General features: G+C 46.0%; 1 protein-coding gene across 7 annotated transcripts in view; it reads left to right on the forward strand.

Moving 5' to 3' along the window:
• The first annotated feature begins 291 nt into the window (after window positions 1-291).
• RNF32 (ring finger protein 32) overlaps window positions 292-12948 on the forward strand; it is a 46374-nt gene continuing 33717 nt past the window's right edge. For 4 of the 7 annotated variants that reach the window (XM_043463988.1, XM_043463982.1, XM_043463989.1 and 1 more), the window contains exons 1-4: window positions 292-429; window positions 2851-2942; window positions 3467-3734; window positions 9569-9711. In XM_043463988.1, coding sequence (XP_043319923.1) covers window positions 2928-2942; window positions 3467-3734; window positions 9569-9711 — 426 coding nt within the window. In that variant the 5' untranslated portion in view covers window positions 292-429; window positions 2851-2927. The other 3 variants (XM_043463985.1, XM_043463986.1, XM_043463983.1) reach the window with 3 other exon arrangements.

Raw genomic sequence — 12948 nt, forward strand, 5'->3', positions numbered from 1 at the left:
GGGGAGAGAGCCGCGGGTAGAGCGCCCCGGGCCGGGCCGCACGGCAGCCCGCCTTGCCCGCCTGCGCGCGCAGCGCGCCCCCGAAAGAGAGCCGGGCGAGCGGGCACGCGCGGCGCGGCCCTGTGCGGCGCGCGGCCGACGAGCGTGCGCGGTAAGAAAGCCCTGCCCAGGCCTACCGGGCGCTCGGCAGGGCGGGCGAGCATGCGTGATGAGGCTGCAAGCGGGTCGGGACCGGCGAGCATGCGCAGTGTGGCAGAACCGCGGCGGACCTCCGGAAAGCGGTTCCCGGCCCGGGGCGGCTCGAGGCTGATGAGCATGCGCGCTGGTGCTAGCCTGGCGCGGCGACGGTTGCTAGGCAACGACGAGCCGCGTCGGTGGAGGGCTCCGGCCGCGGTTGGCGTGAGGCGGGCGGGGTCGATTGCGCCGCAGGTGTGGTCTCCGGTGGGGTACGGGGGAGGGGAGGTGGAGGGGCGCCCTGAAGGCGAAAGGGGTGGGTACTGTCCTGCCCAACTGCTCCGCGGCCATCGCTTGGGAGGGCCTGAAGGGTCAGCGCTTGAGAACCGTAACCTGCCCGTTACTGAAACGCTTCACGTGTACAGCTGACCCTTGAACTCACTGTGAACTGCTGAGTCCTCCCGTGTGCTGTGCGCGGATGTTCTTCAATAAATACCGTGCTACAGCGCCTCACCCTCCCTGGAGCAGGACAGGAGGGCGCCTGGGGCTCGAGCGTCCTGGGGTCTTGGTCAAACCACTGGTACCCAGGGATCGGAGGATTTCAATTACATCTGTCTCTGTGCTTCTGGCCAACCTAGGTGCAGTCTCATCAAAAACGTAAAAGGAGGGATTCCTGAGTTATAAAACGTAATAAGACAGTGTCCAATTGTCTTTTAAAAATTGTGTTTCTCTTGTATGCCTGTATTTTTAACTAGGGTGTTTATGAATTAGCTTAAAGTCACTTAGACAAATTGGCAACTAATTACTTTGGCACCACAGTAGTGTTTTTATGTTACCAAGTCCTACATCTTTTAACTAATTGTTAACAATGGAATTTACAAAGAAAGAATATTCCTATTAATTTTAGCTCTAAATACTGGCTAAGGATTAACTTTCTAACCCTACCATTGCCACAGACTAATTATATAATTTTGGAGGAGTCAGTAATCTCTGGATGTTTTCTCATTTTAAAATGAAGTTAGCATGTGTGTGCGCGCGCGCGCACGTGCGAGCTCAGTTGTGTCCGCTTGTTTGCGACCCAAAGTGAAGTTGGACTATACCTCAAAAAAATGAAGTTGAACTAAATACTTGAAAATAGTTTCTAATGCTGAAATTTAATGACACTATAGGACTTACAAGGAGCACCGTTTTTAAAAGCTCTTATCCTGATGTTAATCACAATGGCTTCCGCGAGATAAAACTGTCAACTGCAGATGGTTAGCTGTGATTATTAAACAATTTTTAGGATGATGTAAACTATAATCTGCCAGGTTGTGGGCGTTTTTAAAGTAGAAGATTCTGGTAGTAATCTTTCAGCATTTTAAATGTCTTCTGCCATTTCTTCAGCCTAGACTGTTGTGATGAAACATTGGATGGAAACTTCCTTCATGCCTCTCTTGATGCCAGCATTGAAGGGGATTGAGGTTGCCATGGCAACGGTCACCTCACTTCTAGAGGATCTTGGCAGCAGCTAAGCCCTGACTTTTCTCATTCTACATTTCTCATTCGACACTTTCTCCTTAGGAAGTTCATTCTGTGGGACTAACTGGATGTAGGTGTCCATCCTGAAACTCACATTAGGGATTACTTCCTTTCTCGTCTTACAATCAGGCCCTCAGTACTGCTCCCTAGATGACTTCAACAGGGTACTGTCTCTCCCCACCCCAATGTATTTTGGTCTCTTGTCTTCTCAGATGGTAAAGAATCATAAGATATACCCTTGTCTAAAAACTGACGGCTCAATTCCAAATTCTTCCTCCAGCTTTGAAGGGAATTGGGCTGTGTCATTTAATCCTGACAGTAGTCCTGCATGGGGAGTGCTGTGTGTGTGTCTTGAGCTGGGAAAGCAGACTCAGATATGCTATATATTTTGCAAACAGAGCAAGCCTGGAACCTGGCTCATGGTCTGTAGTCCGTGCTCTTGGCAGGGGGAAGTCACAGGCGTTCCTCCTCCATCCCAGGGCATCCACTGTTCCCTTCTCCTCTGAAACGTAAACCTCTGCTGACTTCTGGTGCACCTTTGCTTTTCTCATACTGTGGGGCAGCATGTTCATCATCCGCTCTCTGTCCTTCAATTTCCAGGTTTAGTATTATCTCTTTAAGAGGCTTCCCCGATGGCTCAGATGGTAAAGATTCTGCCTGCAATGCAGGAGACCCAGGTTCGATCCCTGGATCAGGAAGATCCCCTGGAGAAGGAAATGGCAACCCACTTGAGTATTCTAGCCTGGGAAATCCCATGATCAGAGGAGCCTGGCAGGCTACAGTCCGTGAGGTTGCAAAAAGTCACAGGAACTAACACTTTGACTTTTCAAGAAGTATTTCACGTACATTCTCTGATCTTTTAGTCTGAAATTTTGTTGTATTCACACAAGATATCATTACATTTAGCAATGGATTGTTCTTGTTCACATTAGTACGTTTCCCCCAACTCACTGGAGAACTGCTTGAGGACAGGGCTTGATCAAGATGCAACTGGCTTGAATTCCTCCAAGGCTAGATCATGGAGCGTGGGCTGTGGTGGTAGGCAGTCCTGTCACTTCACCATCAGTTAGACCCTCAATTTTATCTCTTCCCCATAAACTTCATCAGATGTTTTATGTACACTCTAACTTTGACTTTCTGTTGACTTTTTTACAGTAGAAGAATTAAAGGACTGGGATATGAAATGATGATATAATTTGATATAGCCAAGCAACAGCTTCTCCCGAATCAGCATGTTAAGAAATAAGGTACACAATCCTGTTTAAAACACAGACGTTGTTTTACTCATGCATATGTTTTAACTCAGCTATATGATGGTATAAAAAGAGTTTGCAAACCTTGCATCAGTGAGGCACTGTCAATGTAGTGCTTGGTGCAAGCATTTCTTAGCTGCAGAGCAGTTTTATTTTTGTATAAGTTTTCACCAAAGAAACATGCACTTAAATTCAAGGTTCTCTGTAGTATAACAGAAACAAGCTTTGCCTAATTATAGTGAAACAATGTGCTCGGGCATGCACAGCTTTTATAGGTCAGAATGTATTTATTCTTATTATAATTAAGGCCTTAGTAATTAAGTGAAAAGGTATTACTGTGTCATTAACATAAATGAGACTGGGCTTTGGTCCCCCGACTTGGGTAGCGATAGGTGCAGCGTTCTTTACTACTGGATCTGGTCTGGTATGCCATCAAGGTTGAGTATTAAAGTGTAAGCTTTCTTGTAAATGAGCCATTAGATAATGTAACTATAAGGCTTTTTTTCCCTACTTTTTAGGGTCATTCCTCCAAACAGGATAACTTAGCAGTCACTGCAGTGGCTTTACAAGATCACATTGTACATGATCTTCAACTTCAAAATCTTTCAATAGCAGACTCTTCTAAGACAAAGGTACAAAAGACAGAGAACAGATCCAAATCTCTAAAAAGAAATACAAAGGCCCTAATAGATACTGGACTTAAGAAAACCACACAAGGAGGCCCTAAAGTGGAAGATCCAGAAAAAGAATATGTTCTTGATCCAAAACCACCACCATTAACTTTAGGTAAGCTGATCTCATCACTCTTATTTTGACTTACTAGAACTAAAGAATCTAGTTGAGATGAATAGTACCATTTTCTCTGGTACAGAAGTTATTTTAATTTACAATCTTACAGAAAGATATGTGTGTACTAAAGTTTAAAAACAGTGGTGGGGACAGTTTGAGCAAAAATTAAAGACAGTAATGATAAATGAAAGTTGCTTAGTTGTGTCCGACTCTTTGCAACCCCATGGACTAAACAGTCCATGGAATTCTCCTGGCCAGAATACTGGAGTGGGTAGCCTTTCCCTTCTCCAGGGGATCTTCCCAACCCAGGGATTGAACCCAGATCTCCCACATTGCAAGCGGATTCTTTACCAGCTGAGCCACAAGGGAAGCCCAGTAATGATAAGTAGAGCAAGAATAAGTAAGAGGAGAATAAAGTAAATATCTGTTAATCTACAATGATAAAAATAAATCATTGAATATATAATAGGAAAAGCTCTTTCTTACAGTCGATTAACAGCTATTAAATATAGTAGATAGGGGCTAGAAATAGGAAATCAGCATCTGGCCAAGACCATAGTGGTAAAGAGCAGCCACATCACTTTGCTGACAAAGGTCCGTATAGTCAAAGCTATGGTTTTTCCAGCAGTCATGTACAGATGTGAGAGTTGGACCATAAAGAAGGCAGCAGTCAAAGAATCAGTGCTTTCAGACTGTTTTTCTGGAGAAGACTCCTGAGAGTCCTTTGGACTTCAAGGAGATCAAACCAGTCAGTCCTAAAGGAAATTCAACCCTGAATATTCATTGGAAGGGCTAACATGAAGCTCCAATACTTTGGCCACCTGATGCAAAGAATCAACTCATTAGAAAAGACCCTGATGCTGGGAAAGATTGAGGACAAGAAGAGAAGGGGATGACAGAGGACGAGTTGGTTGGATGGCATCACTGACTCGATGGACATGGGTTTGAGCGAACTCTGGGAGAAAGTGAAGGACAGGGAATCCTGGCGTGCTGCAGTCCATGGGGTCACAAAGAGTTGGACATGACTTAGTGACCGAACAACAACCACAGTGATGACAGTGGTACCCGGATGCTGGAAGTAGCGGGGAGTGGCGCTGAGACTCGGATCGGGGCGCAGCCTCAGAGCGTCGCCCCAGGGACGTACTCACTGCACAGAGAAAGCGGTGGCACCTTGACCAGGTGAAGAAGTCGGGCCAGGCTCTCAGAAGGGCTCAGGCCCCTCCTAGACATTCCCAACCAGAGAAGCATCTCTCAGTCTGCTCGGAGGACACATCAGCTGACCCAGAGGGAGGTTCCTGGCCAGGGCTCTGCAGAAGCATCAAGAGAAGCAAATAAAGACCAAGGTGCCAGGCCAGGTCCTGAGAGGCCAAGGGGGCAGGCTAGCTGAGCACATGTGGAATCGGGGTCAGAGCAGAAGGGCATCAGTGAGACTAGAAGGATGCCCAGCGGGGTGGACAGATGAATCGAGAGTGCTGGATCAACAGGCCGAGCTGGATGGGACCACGGCGCTCAGGTCATGTTAGCATCTTGAGAGGCTGAGTGCAAGGCGTGTGAGGCTCCTTTACACGGTTTTACAGCGTTTACAAGTCCAAATTATTGTAAGCTGCAAGCTTAGGAATAGAAAAGGTTTATTTCTTATTTTTATTTTATTTGTTGCGAGGGAAGTCAGATCCAGCCATGCACCCAGGAGGCTGGCGAACATCAGCTAGCTTCTGCCATAGATTCTCGGGGTTAAGCGGTTTTGTCCCTGCAAAGAACGGAGGAAGAATGTTCTTGACGGAGACAAAGGCATGTGCAGGGCTCTGAAGCAAGACAGCTTGGGTGTCTGAGCTGCTGAAATGAGAATGAGCTGGGGCCTGGTGAGCGAGGGTAGGGCAGAAGGAGAGACTGGGGAGAAACCGGGAGGGGCCGATTAGGAGAGGGGCTTGTGGTGTAACACTTTTGTTGTGATGAAATATACATAATATATCAAGTTTACCACTTCAGCATTTTTAAGTGTGTAGTTCAGTGGCAGTGAGTGCACTCCCAGTGCCCAGCAATCATCGCCGCTGTCTGTCCCCAGAACGTCTTCATCCTCCCAGACTCTGCTCACTTAAACACTCCCAGCCCCTCTCCCCACCTCAGCAACCAAGGGTTTCCTCTCTGTCTGTGAGAATCTGACCACTTTGGATCAGTCATTTGATATCTGTCCTTTTGTGTCTGGCTTGTTGCTCTCGGCATAACGTCTTCAGGGTTCGAGCTGCCAGTCGCAGCACTGTCAGAACCTCCTCCTTGTTTAGGCTGGAACACCGTCTGCTTGCCAGCATACAGCAGGTCTGTCCATTCCGTCGGGGGATGCTTGAGTTGGCTCCTCTTTCAGTTACCGTGAATGGTGCTGCCAGGAAGCTTTTTGTACAAATATCTGTTTGAGTCTCCGCTTTCCATTCTTTGGGGCATGTGCCGAGGAGAGGAATTGCTGGACCGTGTGGTAATTCTATATTTAATTTTTTGAGGAACCGCCATAAAATTTTTTAAATGATGCTGGGCCTAGAGAGGAGGTTTGCTGGGGACCTGGTGGCGGAGGGCGGCTGGCGGGTGGAGAAGGAGCCGGAGGCCTGCGGGCGGGAGCTGCCCTGTGAAGGGGAGCCCGGGGCCCCCACAGTGCCAGACGGAAGCTCCAACCTTCTCCCCGAACTGCTCACAGCGCTAGTCCCGTCCTAGACGCGGTGTCGAACAGGAAGTGCGCAGCTTGGAGCACGAGGCAGTGGTTAGTGATGGCCTTCCGTCTGCATGAACAGTTTACAGAAACCATCAGGAGCCTCGGCACCATCGCCTGAGGCTGTAAATTACACCAGCGTCCCGATTTGGAGTAAAGGAGTCATTCCTTCAGGACCTCTGAGTGAAAAACACATCTTAGCATTATGTATGTTAGCTACTAGTGAGGTGGGTCTATTAGGGGAAGCACGCTGACTGAAACCGCCCGCCCTGGCCAGGCACCACAGTAACCACTTGCATGACTTGTTTTATGACAAGAGGTCCTGGAAAGGAACATGGAACTAATAAGCCACCCCCCACCGGAAGAGTGCGGGAAAGGTCAAAAGGAGACACCAGGTGGCCGACACCTCCCAGAATCCTCCTCTCTGGCCTCCATCTTGGCTGAACAGGGCTGCATCACCAGGAAGGACTCTGAGTCAGAAGGATTGGCTAAGACACCCTGGAAACTAACCCCATCACCATAAACCCGAGACGGCAAGCCACGTGGCAGGGCAGTTCTCCTGGGTTCCCTTGCCCTCCTGCTCTCGCCCGGGCGCCCCTTCCCAATAAAATCTCTGGCTTTGTCAGACATGTGTCTCCTCGGGCAATTCATTTCCAAGTGTTAGACAAGAGACCAGTTTCAGACCCTGGAAGGGGTACCACACACTCTTAACTGTTGTCCAAACATAATACCGCTCTTGGGTTCCCATCTTTTCTTTCTGACATGCTGGAGTTCTCAGCATCCTCTTTGTCTGAACCCCATGTTGACTTCGCCACAGAGACTATCCTCTCCAGGTCTGTGTCTGATCGTATATTTGAACACTCTTTGCTCCAACTACTGTTTTGTCTACCAGTTTTTCCTCTTTATCCTTTATGATTTGGGGGATTTCCATCCTTACCCATCCTTGAAATCACAAAGATGTCCCCGTCTTTTCTTCACTACCTTTGAAGTTTTGCATTTCACTTAGATCTCAGCCCAATTTATTTTGCAAATGATTTGGGGAACATTATTTCATATAATGATTAAAGTTAGATTCTTCCCTCAAATCATGAGCCATGCTTTCTTAGCTGGCTTGTGGCACCACGTTGTGCAGGCAGCGAGTTTTCTGTGTTTATTCGAGAGACAGAGAGGGAGAGTGTGCATGATTTGGGGCTTCTGTTTCTATGTCAGTATCTCACTGTTTTCATTCATAAAATTTTGTAATGTGCTGTAATAACTCATAGGAAAAGTGCCAAAATCTGTCCCCCAGAATGTCTTCCAAAAATATACTCTCTCAGTACATTAAAATACAGTAGGTGACCTTTCATTTTATCTTCATGGAGACATTCCTTCTAGAACCTTCCACCATTCCTCTCGCATCTGGACAGTTGCTCTGTGGGCCTGGTGCGGCGCTGTGGGCCCTGGGCCTCTGCTCAGCACCCTCCTGTGGACTGTGGCCCTGAGGCTCTCCTGCCCCTTAGCTTTCTGCACCCTGCAGTGTTGTTGTAGCAGGAACTTCTGGGAAAGAGTTCATGAGAGGCCACATCCAAGCGTGCAGACAGGAGACACCTGTGTTCTGCTCCAACGTGGACTGTCGCTGATAAGAGATTCTCACATGGAAAGCTTTGTCTCACAATTCTGGAAGGGCTGCTTCCCGGAGTCTGTGTTGCTGTGGATGCATCTGATGTGCTTCTGGCTCCTGGTCCTTGGGGATCTTTTTCTGCCTCTGCAGCTTCGCAGCGACCGAACTTGTGTGAGTCTTTCGTTCGGTCCTTGCTGGGTCCCCTCTGACTAAAAACAGGTGTCCTCTTCTGGGAGACATTTGGGCTATTTTCTTTAAGTTGTTTACTCTCCGGTTTCTTTTCGTTCTGGAACACCTGTCTTTCAGATGTCAGACTTATCCTTGAGTTTCCTTGTTTTCTGTCTCCTCCTTTACCGTATTTTTCTACTTTGCGATATCTTAACTTCCTCCTCCAGTCTTTTGGTTGACTCTCATATTTCTATTGGACACTAAAACATTTCCATCTTTAAGAGCTCTTTCTTGTGCTCTGAGCGGGCCTGTCGAGGCCTCCCATTCTTGTTCCGTAGGCCTGGCACTTCACTCTCTGTCCCTGAAGGCGGCCCTGTGGGCCTCAGTGGCCTGGGGGCGGGGTGGGGAGAGCCGAAGGCGTGCTCACGCCCCCACCCCCGCTCTCCCGAGCTCCTCGCAGATCCTCTTCCAGAGTGAGTGCTTCCGCTGGAACAGATGCTCTGGGCCTGCTCTAGGGTAGTCATGCAGCAGATCCTGAAACGTGGCTGAGGCAAGGACTGATCCTAACAGTAACTGTACCTCATAAGAAGTTTTTAGCAAGCGAAGAACTGGGTTGATACTCATGTTACAAAGGTCACTGGCAGCAGAAACAAGCAAAATTGGAGGAAGGCAATGCCGAAGGCTGAGAGAGAAGTTAGCTGAGAAATGAGGAGACCTTTGGCCAACACCTGTGAAAAATTTGTAAAATAGGATATCAGCCCGGCCTGCTTTATAGAATCATTGTGAAAATGAAATAGATATGTGGAATTCTTTGTAAATAAAAACAACATAAATGTAAGATATCATTCACCTTGAGAGTCCTTGGACAGCAAGGAGATCAAACCAGTCAATCCTAAAGGAAATCAACCCTGAATATTCACTGGAAGGATTGATGCCGAAGCTGAAGCTCCAATACTTTGACCACTTGATGCAAAGGGCTGACTCATTGGAAAAGCCCCTGATGCTGGGAAAGATTGAGGGCAGGAGGAGAAGTGGACGACAGAGGATGAAATGGTTGGATGGCATCACGGACTCGATGGACATGAGTTTGAGCAAGCTCCAGGAGTTGGTGATGGACAGGGAGGCCTGGCGTTCTGCAGTCCGTGGGGCTGCAAAGAGTCAGACATGACTGAGCGACTGAAGAACACCAGATTATTCTCCTTGACTTCTGTGCACCCATATAAAAGCAGCATTCTAAGTATGGTGGAATGAGGTAAGTAATGTGAGTGTTTTGCCTTAATACTTGCAAAATAATGTCATTAAAATGATGCATGAGTTACCACCCTGTAAAACGCACTGGACTCACATTCCCTGTTGTTTGAACTTCAGCACAGAAGTTGGGCCTCTTTGACCCTCCCCCGTTGCCACTGTCGGCGGATGAATGGGACAGAGTGAAGCAGAGGTCCGTGGAGCAGGGGGACTCCATGCAGCCGTGCCCGATATGCAAAGAGGAGTTTGGACTTCACCCGCAGGTGTTTAACATGAGCCTTACATAAGCAAGCCTACGGGGCGTTCTCCAGTGACTGGACTCTGAACTGGGGATTAAGAGGGTCCGCGCTTCTTTCTTCCAGTCTCTTCCTCCTATTTGACCCTCAAAGACTCAACATTTTCTTTTCCATTAGTTAAGTTTGTATATGAGAAAGAGCTAAACACCCTCACTGAACACTCTTATTTACTGAGTACAGAGTTTGTACAGGACTGTTCCCACTCCACTGGCCATGCGCAGCAGGGGTGGGGGAACCCAGCTGGCAAGTTGCACAGAGCAGACGAGTGAGGATCGTTTATGTTGTTTCAAGAATTGAAATCCTAAAAGGAAAACCAAGCTTGAATATCTCCAAAGAATCTGTGGGATGATCTTTAAGTAAAATCTTATAACAATCTTTATTATGAAAGTTTACCATAGTAAGACTGATGATAATATAGATAATATACTATCAGTTTATGTCATAGTTTTTTTTTTTTTTTTCCTGTACGTACTTTGTCTAATTAAACTTCAATCTCCTGGAAGTTAAGGGGCTCTGCTATTTCTAGAATCTTTTGTGTTTTGTTTTTTTTTTTTAGCTAATGACCACCCTGAGTAATTTCTCTCATATGTAGCATTATGCTTTCTACACAGAGGCACTTGGAACTTTGCTTTAAAAAAAAGAAAATACAGCAAATATATTTAAAAGCAGGCTTAGAGTTCACAGCCTAGGAATCCCAGGCTTCATCTACCAACCTGGCACATAAACTCTCAAACTTCATTTGTTTTAATGAGTTTTTATGGTTAATGAGTTAGTTCACAATCATAAACTTTTGTTCTTTACTAATTTGAACTCACACATTATTTTAAACATACTTATTATTATGTTCTAGTTCTCTATCAAGACCTAATATCTTATGTACATGAAAGTTGGGTATTTCAGAAAGATTGTGGTCCTTAAAGCGTGGAAGTAGCTCTGGAACTATTTACCATTTAGTTAATGAGATAATAAAGCCACGAGGAGTCTTTCTGGCCCCAACAACCTCTTCATTAATTGTGCTGCAGACACTTGGTCCAATGGTGATGTGAAGAAGGAAATCTTGAAGCTGAGTATCTGAAGTGGGACTGGAATGTCACACACCCAGCATTTCTCCCATTCTGCTGTTTATAAATGTCTCACTGTAATATTTTTGGTTACAGATATAGACACGGGTGTCTTTTGCATTTCAAGTTTTAGTTGTTAGGTTTAGCTTTTTCCTTTGTTGTTGTTCAGTTGCTAAATCATGTCTGACTCTTTGCAACCCCATAGACTATAGCCCATCAGGCACCTCTGTCCATGGGATTCTCTAGGCAAGAATACTGGAGCGGGTTGCCATTTCCTTCTCCAGGGGATCTTCCTCACCCAGGGATTGTATCCCAGTCTCTTGCATTGGCAGGCACGTTCTTTACCACTGAGCCAACTGGGAAGCCCAGTTTTTCCTTAGTCAGCATTTTCCCGACATTTGATCAGTTCAGCTCACGTGTCTCTGAGGTGGGTGTTATATCCCTTACAGATGAGGAAATAAACAATTCCCATGATTCATGGCAGGTTGCCTCAGGACATGTACTGAGCAGGGCTGGGGTCCAACCCTGACTTCTAGGACACTCTCAGTGTGTTTACCACCACTGAGTCATTCAGTTTTCTTATCTCAGAGAATGTTTGCCAACAACAACTATTTATGAACATTTAATAGTATATTTTAAATATACAGAGTTCAGTTCAGTTGCTCAGTCGTGTCTGACTCTTTGTGACCCCATGGACTGCAGCAAGCCAGGCCTCCCTGTCCATCACCAACTCCCAGAGCTTGCTCAGACTCATGTCCATCGCATCAGTGATGCCATCCAACCATCTCATCCTCTGTTGTCCCCTTCTCCTCCTCCTCCTCCTGCCTTCAATCTTTTCCCAGCATCAGGGTCTTTTCAAATGAGTCAGTTCTTCCCATCAGGTGGCCAAAGTACTGGAGTTTCAGCTTCAGCATCAGTCCTTCAAATGAATATTCAGGGCTGACTTCTTTTAGGATTGACTGGTTGGATCTTCTTGCAGTCCAAGGGACTCTCAAGAGTCTTCTCCAACATCACAGCTCAAAAGCATCAATTCTTCAATGCTCAGCTTTCTTTATAGTCCAACTCTCACATCCATACGTGACTACTGGAAAAACCATAGCTTTTACTAGATGGACCTTTGTTGGCAAAGTAATGTCTCTGCTTTTTAATATGCTGTGTAAGTTAGTCATAGTTTTTCTTTTAATCTTTAATTAGCTTTTTAATCTTTAAGGAACAAGCATCTTTTAATTTCATGGCTTCACTCACCATCTGCAGTGATTTTGGAGCCCCCCCAAAATTAAATCTCTCACTGTTTCCATTGTTTCCCCACCTATTTGCCATGAAGTGGTGGGACCAGATGCCATGATCTTAGTTTTGTGAATGTTGAGTTTTAAGCCAACTTTTTCACTCTCCTCTTTCACTGTCATCAAGAGGCTTTTTAGTTCTTCTTCACTTTCTGCCATGAGGGTGGTGTCATCTGCATATCTGAGGTTATTGATATTTCTCCCAGCAATCTTAATTCCAGCTTTTGCTTCATCCAGCCTGGCATTTCTCATGATGTACTCTGCGTATAAGTTAAATAAGCAGGACGACAATATACAGCCTTGATGTACCACTTTCCCAATTTGGAACCAGTCTGTTGTTCCATGTCTGGTTCTAACTTGCTTCTTGACCTGAATACAGATTTCTCAGGAGGCAGGTCAGGTGGTCTGGTATTCCCATCTCTTTAAGAATTTTCCACAGTTTGTTGTGATCCACACAGTCAAATGTTTTGGCATAGTCAATAAAGCAGAAGTGGATGTGTTTTCTGGAACTCCCTTGTTTTTTGTGTGATCCAATGGATTTTGGCAATTTGATCTCTGGTTCTTCTGCCTTTTCTAAATCCAGCTTGAACATCTGGAAGTTCTTGGTTTACATACTCTTGAAGCCTCACTTGGAGAATTTTGAGCTAGACTAGATGGACCTTTGTTGGCAAAATAATGTCTCTGCTTTTTAATATGCTATCTGGGTTTGTCATAGCTTTTCTTCCAAGAAGCAAGCTTAAATGGTAATAATTTAAAAGGACCCACATTAATGAGTTTTTGCAATTTAGGCTTCTTGGTGGCAGTAAGTTTCAAGAATTGGTTTTAGAACTTTCTGAGTTGTGTTTATTCCATTCTTCCCA

Source organism: Cervus canadensis, chromosome 3 (genome assembly GCF_019320065.1).
Source record: "Cervus canadensis isolate Bull #8, Minnesota chromosome 3, ASM1932006v1, whole genome shotgun sequence".
Taxonomy (NCBI): domain Eukaryota; kingdom Metazoa; phylum Chordata; class Mammalia; order Artiodactyla; family Cervidae; genus Cervus; species Cervus canadensis.